At 41.9% G+C, this 20,168-nt stretch overlaps 1 protein-coding gene across 1 annotated transcript in view; it reads left to right on the forward strand.

Annotated features, from left to right (window-relative positions):
- Positions 1-20,168, forward strand: part of LOC139711010 (cilia- and flagella-associated protein 206-like) — a 205,095-nt gene that overhangs the window by 114,282 nt on the left and 70,645 nt on the right. The window contains exon 8 of the mRNA XM_071622927.1: positions 10,802-10,921. Within this exon, the coding sequence (XP_071479028.1) occupies positions 10,802-10,921 (120 nt within the window). The remainder of the gene's footprint in view (positions 1-10,801; positions 10,922-20,168) is intronic.

The raw sequence follows: 20,168 nt of genomic DNA on the forward strand, positions 1-20,168 counted from the left end.
AGTGTGAGAGTGAGGCAGGAGACCATCCTTTGAAAGTTTAGGTAGCAAGTGGTAGTGTATCATTATTGTCACCCAAAGGTGAAATCTGCACAGATCAAACATTTGAAGATCATCTGATCACCCGAGTTAGAAATCAATTCGCAACAAACAGATCATACAACTTCATCATCAGTTGCTTAAAAGAAGACTGTTGTGGCATTTTATTTTTAGGTAATATGTTGCTCTTCTAATTCCAAAAAGACCTAGCTGTGCAAATAAAACTGGAATTTCATCACAGTTTAGTCTGCATTTTCAAATTGAAAATGTGCCTTTATTGGTGCGATTTACGCTAATGAGCTGACAAGCCACTGGCGTAGCCAGGGGGGGGCGATGGGGGCGGTCGCCCCCCCTAAGATTTGGACCGGGGATTTGGGAGGCGGAAAAAAAAAATGCGTGTATACTGTATGCATGCACATGAAGCGGGTCTCCTTTGCAACCTTTCATCAAATAAGATATATATTTTTTGATATTTCACTCAAAGTGTGCACCAGATCGTTGAATTTCAATTCAAAATATGCAAAATCTCTCGTGCTTGGGAGGGGGATACCCCCTCCCAAACCCTCCCCCTCTGTGCCTCTTTCCCTAGCTAAGTACACTTTTTAGATTTACAAAAAATTCTGAATAAATTCTGAGTGCACAAGACTTATCACTTATATTCCGAAAACTGAAGGTTCCCTCATGTATAAGGGGAATTTCCCCTTTTAATCAACCCTTTCCTCCCTCAGCCCCCCCCCCCCCCCATCAGTTTTTTTTTAGCTCACCTGAGCCAAAGGCTCAAGTGAGCTATTGCGATCGCCCTTCGTCCGGCGTCCGTCGTGCGTCGTGCGTCGTGCGTAAACTTTTTACATTTTCATCTTCTTCTTGAAAACCCCAAGACCGATTTTCATCAAACTTGGCTGGTAGCATCCCTAGGGGGTTAGGAACTGAATTTGTAAAAATGGGCACCATGCCCCACCCAGGGGGCCCCCAGGGGGGCCCCAGGGGGGCCCAAACCCCCCAAAATTAAGGAATCTGTAAAAATCTTCTTCTCTAGAACCAGAAGTGATAGAGCTAAGTTAATACTATGAGTTAGTACATTGATGACCGTAGTTTCAAGTTTGTTCATGGCAGAATCAGGGGTGCCCCCCTTGGGACCCAGGGGAGGGGGGTGGGGAAGGGTTCTAATGGGGCCTAAATTGTACATTTTCATCTTCTTCTTGAGAACCCCATAACCCATTTTCACCAAACTTGGCAGATAGCATCCCTAGGGGGTTAGGAACTCAATTTGTTAAAATGGGCACCATGCCCCACCCAGGGGGCCCCCAGGGGGCCCAAACCCCCCAAAATTAAGGAATCCACAAAAATCTTCTTCTCTAGAACCAGAAGTGATAGAGCTAAGTTAATACTATGAGTTAGTACATTGATGACTGTAGTTTCAAGTTTGTTCATGGCAGAATCAGGGGTGCCCCCCTTGGGACCCAGGGGAGGGGGTGAGGAGGGGTCCTAATGGGGCCTAAATTGTACATTTTTATCTTCTTCTTGAGAACCCCATCACCCATTTTCACCAAACTTGGCAGATAGCATCCCTAGGGGGTTAGGAACTCAATTTGTTAAAATGGGCACCATGCCCCACCCAGGGGGCCCCCAGGGGGCCCAAACCCCCCAAAATTAAGGAATCCACAAAAATCTTCTTCTCTAGAACCAGAAGTGATAGAGCTAAGTTAATACTATGAGTTAGTACATTGATGACTGTAGTTTCAAGTTTGTTCATGGCAGAATCAGGGGTGCCCCCCTTGGGACCCAGGGGAGGGGGTGAGGAGGGGTCCTAATGGGGCCTAAATTGTACATTTTTATCTTCTTCTTGAGAACCCCATCACCCATTTTCACCAAACTTGGCAGGTAGCATCCCTAGGGGGTTAGGATCTCAATTTGTTAAAATGGGCACCATGCCCCACCCAGGGGGCCCCCAGGGGTCCCAAACCCCCCAAATGAAGGAATCTTTATAAATCTTCTCTAGAATCAGAAGTTATAGAGCTGAGATAATACTATGAGTGAGTACATTAATGACTGTAGTTTCAAGTTTGTTCATAGGAGATCCAGGGGTGCCCCTCTTGGGTAGGGGGGGGGGGGGGAGGGGTGGTTGGAAGGGTCCAAATGGGGGCCTGAATTGTACATTTTCATCTTCTTCCTGAAAACCTCATGATGGATTTTTGTCAAACTTGGCAGGTAGCATCCCTAGGGGGTCAGGATCTCAATTTATCAAAATGGGCACCATGCCCCACCCAGAGGGCCCCAGGGGGCCCCAATCCCCCCAAATTAAGGAATCTTTAAAAAATTGGGCCCTTATTGTACATTTTCATCTTCTACTTGAGAATGCCTGGTCAAATTTTGGTAGAGCTGTGAATAATTTAGATTAGTGACTGCGTGAAAAGTGAACTTGCGATACTCAGGTGAGCGCTAGACCCGCGGGTCTCTTGTTTTTTTTTTTTGTGGTGATTTCCCAAATGTTGATTCCATCAAATATGCGTATCAAGATATCTCAATTTCAACCTTAAAAAGATAAAAGCTCCATCGGAAGGGAAGGGTGGAGATAACACTCGCCCACGCCTTCTCCCTGCTCGCCCCCCCCCCCCCCCCCCCCCCCCCCCGCCATGCAAAGAAGTAGACTGTGGCATAACCCAGATCGCTTTATTTCAATTCTAAAAACGCAAAAGCTCCACGAGCGGGAGGGGGAATCCCCCTTCCCCTATAAGCTCTACCTCACTAGACTTTATACATACGCACAGATGGTGCACATTCGGAATAAGAGCTAAATTCCGTGATTTTAACACTTCGATGAAAAAGTATTGCACCAAAAATTTGCACCAGATCGCTGAATTTCAGGTCTGAAAACGCAAAATCACCTTCGTGTGGGAGGGGATATGCCCCTATCTACACCCTCGTGTGCATGCTTTTTCTGTTTGATTGCTGAACAGACAGCGTTCATGATATTCAGTGTAAGAATTAATACAAGAAGACTAGTGTATTTAAATTGTACCATTTTATAGGCAAATTGTTCAATAATGATCTACACTAAAATATACTGCAACCTTAAACAAGTGGGACTGTTTCAACTCGTTAAAACACGCAAAAACATGCATCAAATTGCACCATTTGCAACATCAAAATGCAAAAAGTTCTCACCGTGGGAGGGGGGACACCCCCCTCCCACACCCTCCCTTACCCCCTCGCTCGCTCCGCTCGCTTGGGTTCAGTCGCGTTCATGATATTCAGTGAAAAGAATTAACACTAGAAGTGTATCTAAATTATACCATTTCATAGGCAAATTGTTCAATAATAATCTACACTAAAATATACTGCTACCTTAAACAAGTGGGACTGTTTCACGTCGAAAAAATGCGCAAAAACATGCATCAAATTGCACCATTTGCAACATCAAAATGCACAAAGTTCTTACCGTGGGAGGGGGGACACCCCCTCCCACACCCTCCCCTACCCCCTTGCTCGCTCCGCTCGCTCGGGTTCAGTCGCGTTCATGATATTCAGTGAAAAGAATTAATACAAGAAGTGTATCTAAATTATACCATTTTATAGGCAAATTGTTCAATAATAATCTACACTAAAATATACTCCTACCTTAAACAAGTGGGACTGTTTCACGTCGATAAAACGCGCAAAAACATGCATCAAATTGCACCATTTGCAACATCAAGATGCACAAAGTTCTTACCGTGGGAGGGGGGACACCCCCTCCCACACCCTCCCCTACCCCCTCGCTCGCTCCGCTCGCTCGGGTTCAGTCGCGTTCATGATATTCAGTGAAAAGAATTAATACAAGAAGTGTATCTAAATTATACCATTTTATAGGCAAATTGTTCAATAATAATCTACACTAAAATATACTCCTACCTTAAACAAGTGGGAATGTTTCACGTCGATAAAACGCGCAAAAACATGCATCAAATTGCACCATTTGTAACATCAAAATGCAAAAAGTTCTTACCGTGGGAGGGGGGACACACCCCTCCCACACCCTCCCCTCCCCCCTCACTCGCTCCGCTCGCTCGGGTTCAGTCGCGTTTATGATATTCAGTGAAAAGAATTAATACAATAAGTGTACTTATATTATACTATTCTATAGGCAAATTGTTCAATAATAATCTACACTAAAATAAACTGCTACCTTAAACAAGTGGGACTGTTTCACGTCAATAAAACGCGCAAAAACATGCATCAAATTGCACCATTTGCAACATCAAAATGCAAAAAGTTCTTACCATGGGAGGGGGGACACCCCCCCCCCCCTCCCACACCCTCCCCTCCCCCCTCACTCGCTCCGCTCGCTCGGGTTCAGTCGCGTTCATGATATTCAGTGAAAAGAATACAATAAGTGTACTTATATTATACTATTCTATTAGCAAATTGTTCAATAATAATCTACACTAAAATAAACTGCTACCTTAAACAAGTGGGACTGTTTCACGTCAATAAAACGCGCAAAAACATGCATCAAATTGCACCATTTGCAACATCAAAATGCAAAAAGTTCTTACCGTGGGAGGGGGGACACCCCCCACACCCTCCCCTCCCCCCTCGCTCGCTCCGCTCGCTCGGGTTCAGTCGCGTTCATGATATTCAGTGAAAAGAATTAATACAAGAAGTGTACTTAAATCATACCATTTTATAGGCAAATTGTTCAACAATAATCTACACTAAAATAAACTGCTACCTTAAACAAGTGGGACTGTTTCACGTCGATAAAACGCGCAAAAACATGCATCAAATTGCACCATTTGCAACATCAAAATGCAAAAATTTCTTACCGTGGGAGGGGGGACACTCCCCTCCCACACCCTCCCCAACCCCCTCGCTCGCTCCGCTCGCTCGGGTTCAGTCGCGTTCATGATATTCAGTGAAAAGAATTAATACAGGAAGTGTATCTACATTATACAATTTTATAGGCAAATTGTTCAATAATAATCTACATCAAAATAAACTGCTACCACAAACAAGTGGGACTGTTTCACGTCGATAAAACGCGCAAAAACATGCATCAAATTGCACCATTTGCAACATCAAAATGCAAAAAGTTCTTACCATGAGAGGGGGGACACCCCCCCCCCCTCCCACACCCTCCCCTCCCCCCTCACTCGCTCCGCTCGCTCGGGTTCAGTCGCGTTCATGATATTCAGTGAAAAGAATACAATAAGTGTACTTATATTATACTATTCTATAAGCAAATTGTTCAATAATAATCTACACTAAAATAAACTGCTACCTTAAACAAGTGGGACTGTTTCACGTCAATAAAACGCGCAAAAACATGCATCAAATTGCACCATTTGTAACATCAAAATGCAAAAAGTTCTTACCGTGGGAGGGGGGACACCCCCCACACCCTCCCCTCCCCCCTCGCTCGCTCCGCTCGCTCGGGTTCAGTCGCGTTCATGATATTCAGTGAAAAGAATTAATACAAGAAGTGTACTTAAATCATACCATTTTATAGGCAAATTGTTCAACAATAATCTACACTAAAATAAACTGCTACCTTAAACAAGTGGGACTGTTTCACGTCGATAAAACGCGCAAAAACATGCATCAAATTGCACCATTTGCAACATCAAAATGCAAAAATTTCTTACCGTGGGAGGGGGGACACCCCCCTCCCACACCCTCCCCAACCCCCTCGCTCGCTCCGCTCGCTCGGGTTCAGTCGCGTTCATGATATTCAGTGAAAAGAATTAATACAGGAAGTGTATCTACATTATACAATTTTATAGGCAAATTGTTCAATAATAATCTACATCAAAATAAACTGCTACCACAAACAAGTGGGACTGTTTCACGTCGATAAAACGCGCAAAAACATGCATCAAATTGCACCATTTGCAACATCAAAATGCAAAAAGTTCTTACCGTGGGAGGGGGGACAACCCCCTCCCACACCCTCCCCCCCTCGCTCGCTCCGCTCGCTCGGGCTCGGTCGCTTCGCTCCCTCGCAGACTAACCGCCCCCCCTAAGATGAAATCCTGGCTACGCCGTTGTGACAAGCCTAAATGTCGCAACGTGAGAGATGCACAACTCATATGCTGATTACAAGCGCTCGCATTCGTGTGCGTTTTAAAATTTGTAACGAGTAGCAGACGACTCATTGGCCTACATGTCACACTTGTGTGTACAACCAATACATTTGTGTACACGCTGTACAGCACTCATGCGTGTGTAATTGTAGCATAGCACCGTCAAGATACCTGTAGTGTAGGCTGTGCTTCTGAAGTATGTGCCCAGTACTATTTGATGCATCACGCGTTACCCCCGGATACAGTAGTACCCCGGGATACCACGTTGTGTAGCACCACCTCACGTCCACTCGAGGACAGCCGCAGAGAAATGCATGCACTGTGTGTGCGTCTACAGTCATTCCCATGCCACTGCATGTGATACTATGCATGCATGGTATGCTGTGCTAGCAATACCGTATTTGCCGGCGTATAGGCGCAGTATTTTTCAGAAAAATAAAAATGAAAAGTCGGGATGCGGCCTTTCCGGCGGCAAAACCAAAATTGGTCTATGCAGCCCGGCAAATCAGGAGTACAAACTACCACATTTATGCATGTATGGGACTACACATAGGCACCTAAGGAGGCAACCATCCTCCGATGAATACCGGTATATAAATCTTACAAGCAAAGCTGCATTCCGTGTTTGTTTCACAACTTGACTTTCCTCATCAGCATGTCCTCTTTGTCGTTTCTATGAAATTTTCATGAGGCAAAAATAAAATTTACGCTCAAAGCGTAGCGCTAATGAGTGTTTGTCAATCAATGAGAATGACCTATTATGAACCTGAAAGCGTAGCGCTAATAATGAGTGTTTGTCAATCAATGAGAATGACCTATTATGAACCTGTCTACTACACATGACTCGACTCGCATAATGAACACAATATGAACACAACATACGGCACAGCGCAGCAAGCGTGTGTGCACAAATGATGAATGCTCTGCTCACAACACACATTGTTATGAACGGGCAACCCATCCCCGCCAAACCCCATGAATTTTGTGGGGTGCTTTATTTACAGCGCGCATGTATCTTTGCTGCCCTAGCAACTGCAGTGATTTCTTACGCACTGTATATGATATCAATCTCCTCAGAGAGTGCGTGCGTGACGATCTGTTTACCTACCTGTGTCGAATTACGTTAGTGAGTGTGGCGTAAGTTCTCTAGGTTTCCCGTCCATTTCTCTCATTTTTCTCTCTCTTGCTTTCGTATCATTATATCTCTTTATTTTCAGAGTACAATCATACTTCTGAGAGTGTTTTGTTCATTTTTGTTAAGTTATTACCTCGTTGGCAACAATTTTGAGGTGAGTTTTTGTTCGAGTGTTTGTTGAGTTTTTTTATTGAACGATGTAGATTATCTACATGTGTGAGAGAACATCGTACTTTGTATGGCACCCACTTGTATGTTTCCGTGTAAGCATTTCCACCGTAAAGTGTCTTCATCGTTCGTCTTCAAGCATCGGGTCTTCACCCTAGTTTTTTAGTGACTTTTTTTTTTTTTTTTTGCGTGTGCTTCAGTGCAGTGCAGTGCAGTGGCTAGCGCACGCTAGCTTCAGCACCAAAATAATTACCCACTTTTTGGCACCCAGGGTACAACCTTTTAAAAAAATAATAATAATTCAACAAAATGGCTGATTTTTATTTGGTACCCCGGGATACCATTTATGTCATCATTTATAGAAATTGTCAAGAAAACTGGAATCTGTCTATCTTTTTTGTTGGCTATTCCATATTCGCGGAAAAAACCTTCGAAACCCTGACACGTCCAAACTGAACATCTGAATCGGAACACTGAAATATTCGTACTGCTACGACTTATTTTATGCAGAATTTGTGAGGACCACTTCCAGCAAACTAGATCTAGATCTAGGCCTGTGTAGGTAGTAAGTGGTGTTAATGTACTGTCCTATCCATGTAGATATCTCAAATTCCAGCAAAGCAAATTGCACCAAAATTACAGGATATACTTCATAGCTTGTGTCCAAGTACTCACTTAAATTTGAACCAAATCGGTTATCGGGAAGTACATCAATATTGATGCCAACTTTCAAGTCGTCACTCAAAACAAGCTCACTCTTCATAAGAGATCGTAGTGAACACTGCCTGCACAATCTAGAACAGAAGTTAGCCGTCCCATACTGTGCCAACGGGGATGCACACAGGAGCTCAAACTCAATGTGCAATTATTGTGGTAAGTTTGTGTGATCTAGGAACTGTATCTCACCCGAATTCATTAAACTTGCCATAGATCATGTGACCACTGATTTTTGTTTTCTCCCGTCTTACTTGAAAGATTTGTCGCATGATATTAGATAGCTAACTTCAGTCTCTGCTTGTGTAGGCTAGTGTACGCCGCGTTCGCTCATGATGAAGAGCACGTTATTTTGAGCGACGACATGAAAGTCGACGTCTACACTTTACGCTTCCCGATAACTAGATCATTTAGCATGTGGATATGAGGTCAACTCCTCAAGATTTCACTATTTCAATTCCCTCATATTTATGCAATGCCAGCAGGATTTTTCTTGAAACTTGATATATACAGCTGTACATGTATTACCCAATAGAGATTCTCTTTTGCCAAATTTTGCCAAATATCTTTTGCCAAATTTTTGTTTGTTCTGATTATCTATAGATGTGTAGGTATTGATATGCATATTCTGCAAATAACAGGTTGTTTGCATAGAGACAGTTTGTCTCTTCAGATGAATCATTTACTTTTGACCCAAGGAACATCCATCCATTGTTCAAACTTTGTACTACAAGATCCAGTGCTTAATAGTTTAGAAATTCTCTCAAAAATGCCGATTTTTGCACAATAACTTGCATAATTATGCAAATTTTATGTTTATTTATATAGGTATGAAATCAATTTTTACAGGAATTGTTTCCACATACTCTATAGAATACTTCTAAGAAATTAGGTATTTCCGCTGGATGCACATATATTTTTAAACAATTTTTATATGTATTTTTGCATAAATTATGCAAATTAAGGCTTATTTGCATAGATACAGATTGTCTCTTTAGATGAAAAAATTCCAATTGTACAGAGGAACATGTGTGCCAAATAGGACATTTGTACTATAAAATGCAGCGATCACCCCTTTTTTCGCCCTTAGCAAGCCTACTAGTTGAGGACATTTCAATTTTGCTACAACTCGTATTTCACATAGACACTTGCCCGAGTATACTTGGGACTTGTCCTCAACGGGTTAAGACTTTACCAAGAGACTCGTGTGTCACTGAAATAATTCTGGCATGCTTTAAATTGTTAACCTTTGACCTCTTTCAAATTACATAATTGTATTTATTGTATTATATTGTGTCACAGATATAATTCTGACATGCTTTGTTGCCTTTGACATCTTTCAAATTAGGTAATTAGATTTTCTATCTGAAAACAATAAAAATGGGAAAGAGTAAAACTATATAAAAGCGGAGGGCCATTCTGGGTGTTTTAGGGAGTAAATTGGCAGGCAGTTTCAGGCTGTTCATTCACTAATTGGCAAACTTTCACGAAATGCCACTGGCACTCAATGCATTGTGTAAACAAAAAACTCTCACCCGTATTTTACCTCGGCAAACCTTTACTCCTTGCGAAATGCGCAACAATTTCATGCGCATGGAAATTTCTGGTTATTATAGCTTGCATGTCATCCACTTGTAGGGTCAGTAAAGGCTATGCATAGCCAGAAATATGAGGGAGTGAGTGAGTGAAAGAGACAGCCAGACAAACAAATTTAGCAACTCAGGAAAACAAACCTGATTTGTTCTTGATGGTTTTTGCTTACAGTTGAAGATCACAGTCATGACTTCGTGTCAGTAACATGATCAGCTATTAGGGCAGGTTTTTTGTCTGTTTTGTATTAAAGATCACAGGTTAAACTAGGAAAGCACTCTGAGAGCGCATACCTCCACTAAGCAGCTACTTTCCACCGATGATCTTGCTCTTCCCAAAGAGATTTTTCTCCTCTACACCACTGGGAAAAGGTCTTTGGGTTCTTCCATAGAAATCAGTGATTTCCACCCATAGGAATACATGCTGAAGAATCACCTGATTTCCCAGTGGCCTTTGTTACGTCATAAATCCTTAGCTGCGCAGCGCGCCTCGCCCTAGCAGAAACTAGAACATGCACTTTAGTCCGCATTTGAAAACCTCAAAAAAGCGCAGCTTGAACTCCCAAGTTCATTCACCCTACCTGTCATAATATCAAAAATCCTTCATAAATTCCCAAAAAATTATCGGATCACTACCAACATTTAATAATTTATTACTTGTTTCATCCAAATTTGTTAACTACTTTTTGAGTTATTTTGTACACGGACAAACAAACAAACCAATGATAACGAAAACACAACCTCTTCCCTTGGCGGAGGTAATAAGGGATACACCTTACAAGAGTTTCTGGTACATTCAGACACTTTGCAGTGCTTGCCAACATACATGCATACTGTATGCTGCATAGAAAAAAAAAGGGGGGCTTCCATCCAATTCACAATAAGGCTTTTTTGCAGGGGGAGTTGTCTGTCTATAGAATCATGAAATATACATTATGGATGTAATCATCACTGCTTATTCTCTCAATGTCTAATAATGGAAAATTCCACTTTTTGTAAATGTCAATATTGTGGTTCTGTTTGAAACATTGTGCTTAAAGAGTATGATAAGTTGCATCAGGAGTTCTTTTCTCTTTTTTTCCCCCTTCCTTTGGTAGAATGATGTCATCAGCTGTGCCCAACAAGTGGAGATGCTTGAAACCCAACTTGGGGCCAGACTTGAGCAGCTGCAGGCCACAGTCCAGTCAAAGACAGCAGTGCCGACTGCACAAGTGTATGTAAGTAAAGGCCTTTCATGTCTCATGCCACAGGTATGAGAACAGTCCAAATGATATAAATGGGCCGGATGCATGGAATCTAGCAATTGCTTGTGCTAGCCTTTTACTTGAATCCGTATGCATAAAAAAACAATTGCTAGCGAGCAAAAGCTTTTTGCTTGGAAGCGCAGGCAATTGCTTGCTGCCTACAAGCAATTGCTTAGAGACCAAGCATTTGCTTTAAATAAAAATGTATGCATAAAACAGACCTTCTGCTTGCTCTTGCTAGCAATTGCTTACGATTTTCCAAGCTCTGTAAAATGAGCTTGAGCTTTTGCTTAACTGGGACGTTCCCTTTTAAGTATCACTTTCATATTCATAAAAGAAAGACCAAACTTGTGCAGGAGTGGTATAAATCTAGAAGAAATTATTCCTAACTAGTGTAAGAAACTTTTTCATTTCAACAACGGGAATGTCCAGTGGTTAGTACGCAAAATGTGATGAGAAACAGGTATGATGTCTGACAACATAGTTTCATAATCAACCCTTTGTGTGCTTTGAGTGCCAAATGGCACAGAAAACACCATATATTGTATCTTATATTCCATTTATACACAAGGTTGGGCCAAGGGTCCTGAAGTGCATCAACGTCTGTCCCTTCGAGTTTGTTCATACAGAAAACCACCTCTCGCCTAGAGCGCATGTGAAGTGATTGAGAAGGGCATAAATGTCATGGTGGTGTTTGGGTGCACAGGAACTTCTAACATAACATGTGCATGCATTTTACCCTTTACTATGAATTCAGACTAGCAGTGCCCAGGGCAATCCATCATGAATTATCAATAAAGCATTCATGTGCTTTGGAGCAAGAGTCCAGAAGCTTTCTAGTTAGCAGAGCTCTAAAAAGGTGGTATTCATGGTATCCATGTCTATTGTTCAAGGTCTTTGTAAGCACACACTCACATACACATCATTGGTTCTTGTGTAAAGTTCCATTTTGTACAGAGGGTTCAAATTTGAATTTAAAAAAATTTGATTAATGCTCTCACATTCAAATCACCTCCAACTAAATTGCACAGTATTCAGCTATTACTCATATAAATGACAGTGTTATCTGATGAATAGTTTTCAAACTATTAAGGATCAAAAGTGGGAAATGTTTTTTGTAACACTTCAAAAGGGGCATAACTTTAGATCATTCCAAGGCCCAAATGTCTGTCTAGACAGGGTTTAGAGGGATTCAGGAGCATTCCTTGAGCACTCTTAATGCCCTGTACAAATGAGGTATTATACACACCCACCCAAGGTCTTTGGTATGAAAGCATCAACAAAATGATGTGATGCATTTTTATGCCTCCGCCACGAAGTGGTGCCGGAGGCATTATGTTTTCGGGTTGTCCGTCCGTCCTTCCGTCCATCCGTCCGCCCTTCCGTCTGTCCGTAACGAATTTTGTGGACAGCTTAACTTAAAAACCTTTTGAGGTATCCTAATGAAACTTGGCATGTATGTGTATTAGGGGGTGAAGTTGTGCCCATCAACTTTTGGGTGATGCTCAAGGTCAAAGGTCAAAAGGTCAAGGCCAAATATGTAAAATTTCACTATTTCCACCATATCTATGCAATGCCTGAAGATATTTTCTCGAAACTTAGTGTATACATGTATTACCCAGTTAAGATTCACTGGTGAAAGTTTGGGGTCATGCGGTCAAAGGTCAAAAGGTCAAATGAAATATTAAAACTTCACTTTTTTCTCCGTAACTTGGAAATTGTTCAAGGTATCTTCATGGAACATAGCATATATACACTCAGCCAAAAAAGAAAGTAAACGCTTTTTCAAGTTTAGATTTCTCATAGAATATTTGACTGAAAGCTAATGTATTATATACCATATTGAAGGTAATTTAATTCGCTATCAACCTGGTAGGTCAACAAAAAGGGAAACTTTACGCATGAGTGAACACCATTATTTTTTTCTTTCAGGGCACAAAAGTAAAAATTGCAAAACTGAACAAGTTGCCATTCATGCGTATGTGCTCTTCCATAGAACAATAAGAACAAACAACAAATTTCACACAAAAAGAAACACGAATTAAGTTGCAAAAATAAACCTTTTGATCTCTTTGATATCTTTAAAGCCCAAAAGATTAATGAAGGCTAGAAATTATGGAGGAAAATAAAGCATCTCATGTCAAATCTAAATTCAAATGAAATAAGAGAAGAAGTAATAATCAACAAAAATGGTAGAAATTTGAACTTTTTATTCAAATAAGGAAATTGTAAATAACGTCTGGTTCTTGAAATTCTCACATGGATCCTTAAATCACTAGATTAAAAGATATAAATAAAGAAATTCTGCTCATTCAATCATCTTTATGCTTATTATTCTCTGTCATTTGAAGTTTGACTTGACAGAAAATTCTTATTTTTCCCCTTTAGTTTCTTACTTTGTTTTTCTTACAGGTTATAAAGAGACAAAGAGAACAACAACTTATTTTTTTTCTATTTCATTCATGTCTCTCATTGTGTTAAACTGGTCTTTTGTTGTCAATGTTATTGTGATGGGCATTTGCAAATTAAAGAGAACATGTCAATTTTTGCAATATTTAATTTTGTGCCTTGGAGTACAAAAACGAATGTGCTCACTCATGCGTAAAGTTTTCTTTTTAATCAACCTACTAGCTTGATAGCCAATTAAATTACCTTTAATATGGTATATAATACATTGATTTTCTTAAAAATCTTCTAAATTGTGTTAAACAAATACATACTGCTACTGAACGTTTTCGACGTGCACTCTTCAGAGTAGAACCGCACGTATGAAACAAGAAACGCGAACATAACAATATATACAAAACGAGCAAACCATTCAAGCGAAACAGTGCGTACGTTGATTGGCTGATGTCAACATGAGTCAGAATCTAAATCAAAAGAGCGCCAATGTGCGTACAAACTCCTTTTGCCTGCATAGATGAAAATCTTCTATGAAAAATATGATTTCGAAAGAGTGTTTACTTTCTTTTTTTGCTGAGTGTACATGTACTGACTGGCAGTGATTATCTAGAGAATTTAGGGTTTGTGGGTCAAAGGTCAGGGGTCAAAGGTCAAGGGCAACACTTCAAAATTTTACTATTTCCCTCATTTATGCAATGCCAGCAGGATTATATTTTTTTTACACTTGGTGTATGCATGTATAACCTAATAGAGATTCTCTTTAAACTTTTTCTTTTTTTTTCTTTTTTTTTTGCCTCAAATTTCAAAAGGTCAAAGATCAAGGGAAAGTGCTGAACTAACTTTTTCCTCCATATCTCGGAAGTGGCTCAAGTTATCTTGAAACTTTCTACATACTTAAAGCGTGTTCTGCCTGACAGTGATTATCCTATGAATTTTAGGGTCAAAGGCCAGATGATAACGGTAACAATGTACTTTTCAATACAGAAATTGCACTTTTGCTCCATGCCTTGAAAATTATGTAATGCATAAACTTATGAATGGGTCAAAGTCAAGTTAAAGTCCTTCAATCCCCAAATACATGCTCTCCTATTCATCCAATTAAACCTAGGTCAAGGAAGGTGAACATTCAACACATTTGTGACAAACTTGTCATTTTGATATTTTGCCAATTTTGTGAAAATGTAACCACATATTGTCCACATGTACTATAGATCTATTAGGAGAATCATGCATTATAGTCCAGTCACCCTGTGGTATGACCTGGAAAAAATTGCAACAGAATTTTTCTTTCCAGATTCCAGCTCCCATACCTCTTGCAAGAAACATATAAAAATCTAGAGAAATGGAGGTGGGGGAAAGCTTGCAAATCATAGGAATTATAAAATGGGTGTATTCGCCTATGTTTCAGCTCCTCCGCCGAATACAAGCATGTGCTAAAATGGGATTAGTGGTTTCTTTAAAAGGTAACTTGAGGAAATTAGTGTCCCAAACACATTCAAACTATTAATTTACAAAATATTTTCTTCATTTCAATGCAGTATATGTTCATGTTCTCATTTATTACACCATTGCCTCTTCATGTTCTTAAACATCATCAGCATTGTCCATTGTGATTGCTGGTGAGTTGGTACAGCTAACCCCTTTGCACTCTCCACAAGCAGGTGTGCAATCAAGGCCAAGTTTCTTGCAAGTACATCTCCTTGTATTGCAGTCAGTCTTACAGTTACACCTGATCACCTTCAGGAGTGATTCTGGAGCAGGCGGCAAGTCTGTCATTTTTGGCTGGAGTGTCCCACGAACATTACACCAGCCCCAGTCTTCAGGATTCAAATGACAATTATCCATCCATTCCTGAACCTGGAAGTAGACTCTGGCACTGTGGTACTGGGCAGCTGCTGATGTTGAAGGTAGAGTCTGCACCTGGACAGATGATGTACTGGTTATTACCTTCTCCGAGAATCGTCGGTATCGCAGTCTATTCAGCTCTTCATCAGGACTGCCGCCATACAGACAGACAAGTGCTGCCTCACCAGCGTGCTGTACTTCTTGTCTGGTAGCCTCACTGCTGCAGAAGATTTCTGCTTGCTTCTTGAAGTTGGAGTCTTTCAGTTTCTTCAGAGGAAGACCCTTTCCAATGCCAAAGATGTGTGAAGTAGTATCGCACCCTGCAATGGCATGCACAAATGGTAGCAAATGACAAATATCTGCACCAAGCACCTCAACAGTCCACTGAATGTGCCATACTTTAGCTTTTTTGCTTCCCTGTTTACGACCTGGTTGGAAGAACAGTGGGTAGGATGTCAGATCTGCATGGTGACACAGAAGAACCAAGAGATCAGTGTCTTCTCCGATGACAGTGGTGGCTTTCTGAGCAGCATTTGTGCTGTCTTTGCAATCAGCACATCTGCATCTCCAGAAGCATGCACAGTCTTGCAGCCAGCATCTTCCAATCTCTCACTAAGCATGAAAACAAACCGTTGTATGTTGGTACTGTTTGCCAAAAAGTGATCCTTCTTTGTCCTGATTGGCATGCCTCCAACGAAAGTCACCAGTGCCCCAACCACACCCCCAGACCGCCTGAGATGCGTGACATCCTTGGTGGAGGGTCCTGCTTCATATCCATCAAAGACAACGATGGAGTCCTTGAAATTTCTGCACACGTATTCTACATACATTTGACACACAGAATCAAATGTTGCATCTCGGGGCCAAGGGACTCTATGCAGTAGTGATCCACCATCAAGTTCATATTGCATATTATTCCCTGTTTGGCTTGGCATGCTACTGCCTTTGCCTACAGCAGTCCACATGGCATCAGCAAGGGCTGGCTTGTTTGCTTGTCTAGGCATCCCTGATGACTCAAAAAGTGAACTTGGATTGCTGCAGAGCTCATATTGGAAGATTTCAGCTATGTTTTCACTAGCATGTGCCGCAGTAAGCAACCACTGAAAAAGCAACTGGGGATTTATGGGAAGCGAGTCCCCATTTACTTTCTCTCGAGTTTTGCAGTCCATTGTCACCACCTGTGATGCCTTCTTGAATGTGTATTCAGCTGCACTGACACCCTCCATTGACTCCAGAATCTTCATTCCAACCATCTTTGCCGTGTCTGCATTTACAGTAGCCTCAGCAGTCACACCTGTTGCAATGTTTCAAAGAGAGGAATCCTCTGAGCAAAAGGGATCTCTTACTTGCAGATACTCCAAGAGACCATTGGAATCTTTATCATCTCTTGCCTGTCTGGCTGGAGATATGTCTTTATGTTGATCACTTGTCACATAGTCTGTGCCTGTGAATTCCTGCATTGCACCATTCACATTTGAGTAAGCTGGCATTGACAGCAGCCACTGTGCACGCTGGGCCTCAGACATGCCTCTACCTCGTGTTAGTCCTCCAGTTGTCTTCATAGTTCTCATAAGTACCTGCTCTATCACCAAGTCTGATGATAGTCCAGCCCAGTATCGATCACTTCTGCGGATGACATGGTGCCCACATTCAAAGGCCTCAAAGATGCTGGGATGTTGCTGTGACAGGTTGAGCATCTGCTGCACATAGATCATTACTGACTTGGCATATAAACTGTGCCCAGCTGCAGCAAAATATGGGAACATTTCCTGGAGAGTATTTAGATGGAGCTTCCAATTTCCAGTTCTCTCTGCTCTGATGAAGCGGCCTAGAATATAAATCATCTCCATATATTATATCCACAGACGTGCTGTACGTTGTTTCATTGATTCCATTTCTTCTTGTACACGTTTGTGAACCTTTTCAAGATGGCCATCACTGCACACTTCTTCTGCAGATAGTTCTCCTTCCATGAGCTTGTCATACATTTGTATGGCCTCATAAAGGTCTTCACTCATGCCTGCAACTTCTAATTCAGAATGGTTGTTGGGATCAACGTCATTGGTGACTTCCATCTCCTGAATACTCACTTCAACACCCTCATGCAAGAAAGCAGGCAAATCATCATCATCAGGATTTTCAGCCAGTGTGGCTCCATCTTTTCCTGTCTCTGTGAACTCTTCTGCTGCTTCAGGTTGCCCCATATGATCACTGGTACTTCTCTCCGGTAGGAGTAAGTTGAATGTCTTGGCTACCACCATTGCATTCAGAGCAGAGTCTACAAGGATATGTCCTCTCACTGCCCTAGCAATGGCCTTTCCACTTTGCATGTGAGTAACTGCATTCGGTGCATACACAACCTCCAAAAGCTCTCGCAGACCCAATCCTGACATGATCTGACCAATGCATCCCAGGAAGCTCATCTCTGTGTGAAGGCCACCAAGGTGCAGTACAACTGAGTGCAGCTCACTGTCAGGAGGTTCATTGGTGATTATCATCTTTGCTTTCCACCATAAGGGCTGGTCAAAGGTGATAACTGGTGTTACATGTTGCCGCTTAGCTTCTTTGCAGACAAATTTCAGGGTTGAGTACACACAGCTCATGTCACTTGAACTCATGTCTATCATTGGCAAAAATGTCACAGATGATTTACCAGGATAGCCTCCCTGACTGATAGTCTGCATCATGCCGGACCATCCAGGCCTTGGGGAGCACAAAGGCCATGCCACATTCCAAAGAAGGTCCAGCTTGTATGCTTCATCAATGCAGTCAATGCTTGTTCTGTTGAATACCAAAAGATTTGAAGGCTTCTCCGATGGTTTATTGTAGAAGCATATGTTGATCTTTGCCTTTGCAAACGTTGCTTCACTTGGTATTGAATCTCTTGGCACAGGCTCTGTTCTCTTTACCCCTGGGGTCACAGCTGCAATGATGCCCATTCCACGAAATGTGTTCAGCCCATCCAGTGTTCTCACATTGTGGTCAACATTGTCTGCCACATACTGAACAAAATGGTCAGGAGTGAGACCTGGGATATCTGTGCCCTGTGTAGCTGCTGCACATACTTCAAATTTCTTCACTTCTGAATATGAAGAGCAAAAGCCATGCTTGTTCAGGGAGTCAATCAAGAACTTTGATGCAAAATGACGATGCAGTTGCACTGCAAGGCCAATCTGAAGGGGAGCAATGATAACTCTTGGTCTGGCTGCCTGTACAATCGCCTGCCCTACTGAGGCTATCTTCACCTCTGCTTTCTTTTCGCTAAAAAATCCTTCTGAGTAAGAGTCTGAGGGATTCAGGAATAATGGCATTGTTCTTTTCCATGGAGGAAATATCATCTGGTGTTGGGTAGACAGCTTTCGATGTCTCTGTGCACTTTATGTCATTCTTGATTATTTCTGCTGCTGCTGCTACCATTCTCATCTTTTCAGCCTCACGATCGGTCATCTTTGGAGTCTCATAGAGCTTGTTCAGTATGGCTGATGCTGTGCTAGTGAATGTCACCACATTGGCTTTACCATTGATGGAAGTGATGATAATCTGGTCACCAAAATGCTCCTGCAATTTTTGCTTCGTGTACGTCACACTGTAAGGCTCATCGCAGAACTCCTCCATCTTGTCTGCTAGATCAGTCACGGTTATCTGCTCATCATCATTCTCTATCAAGTATTCAGCAACTTTCAGAAAGGCATGCTCTCTGTGGGACATTATAGGTCGTCCTACTTGTTTCTGCATAGAATCATCAGCTGAACATTGGTACAGTAATGGAATCTGCTTTCCAGTTCTGAAATTGATGCTGCACACTTGATGATAGACCGCATCTGCTGCATGGAGATCTTGTGCAAGCTCAATCCTGCTGTGAACTTTTTCAGCCCAGCTGTCCTGCCGTTCTTTACATATACTTTCTACTGTAGCCTGGAAATCTTCCGCTCTCACAGGAAAGACAACTGTGTCATCGTGGCTTTCTTTTTCCCGGTAGGCTGTACAGGTTGAGCGCAAAATAGGCAGTGCTTACTAAATGTGAACACCGGCTCCTGTGAACGCAGAGTGGGACCAGTAGTTGAGGTGTTACCCTCTAGCTTTGCTTTCAGATCACGACTGATTAATATGTTTTTGTTGGTGTAGTCCCTTCTACACTTTTGATGCACTGAATGTCCAGCACATACATCAATGTTGTCCCCCCGTAATTCAGCTGCTTCGTTGACACCACTGCTCCCCCTTTCTCCCAGTACAACAGTTGACTGTCCATTGGTCAAGGACTCATTGCACAACACACAAAGATCCATGTCTGAAGGTTGTTTAAGACTATGTACTGAAAAGACGATCAGAGAACTGCCAGCTTTCCTAGAAGACCATGCACAACTAGTGTACAGACAGGGAAGCCAGTCTCACTGGATGCTGATGTAATGATGTTAATGAAGGTTAGATGTTAGCTTAGATAAAAAGAGCATCTTTGTGTAACACACACCAAGAAAACAACGCATGTGGTTGTGCTTACAGCGTGGCAAAACACACATTCTCTTTGGATCCTGTTTCAGACAGGTCCCCCCCCCCCCTATATTCCTCTAGATTCCTCTAGATGCCAGCTTTCCTAGAAGACCATGCACAACTAGTGTACAGACAGGGAAGCCAGTCTCACTGGATGCTGATGTAATGATGTAAATGAAGGTTAGATGTTAGCTTGGATACAAAGAGCATCTTTGTGTAACACACACCAAGAAAGCAACGCATGTGGTTGTGCTTACAACGTGGCAAAACACACATTCTCTTTGGATCCTATTTCAGACAGGTTCCCCCACCTATATTCCTCTAGATTCCTCTAGATGCCAGCTTTCCTAGAAGACCATGCACAACTAGTGTACAGACAGGGAAGCCAGTCTCACTGGATGCTGATGTAATGATGTAAATGAAGGGTAGATGTTAGCTTGGATACAAAGAGCATCTTTGTGTAACACACACCAAGAAAACAACG

Source organism: Diadema antillarum, unplaced genomic scaffold, assembly GCF_040938485.1.
Source record: "Diadema antillarum isolate AM-2024a unplaced genomic scaffold, OU_Dant_1.0 seq00001602_RagTag, whole genome shotgun sequence".
Lineage (NCBI taxonomy): Eukaryota > Metazoa > Echinodermata > Echinoidea > Diadematoida > Diadematidae > Diadema > Diadema antillarum.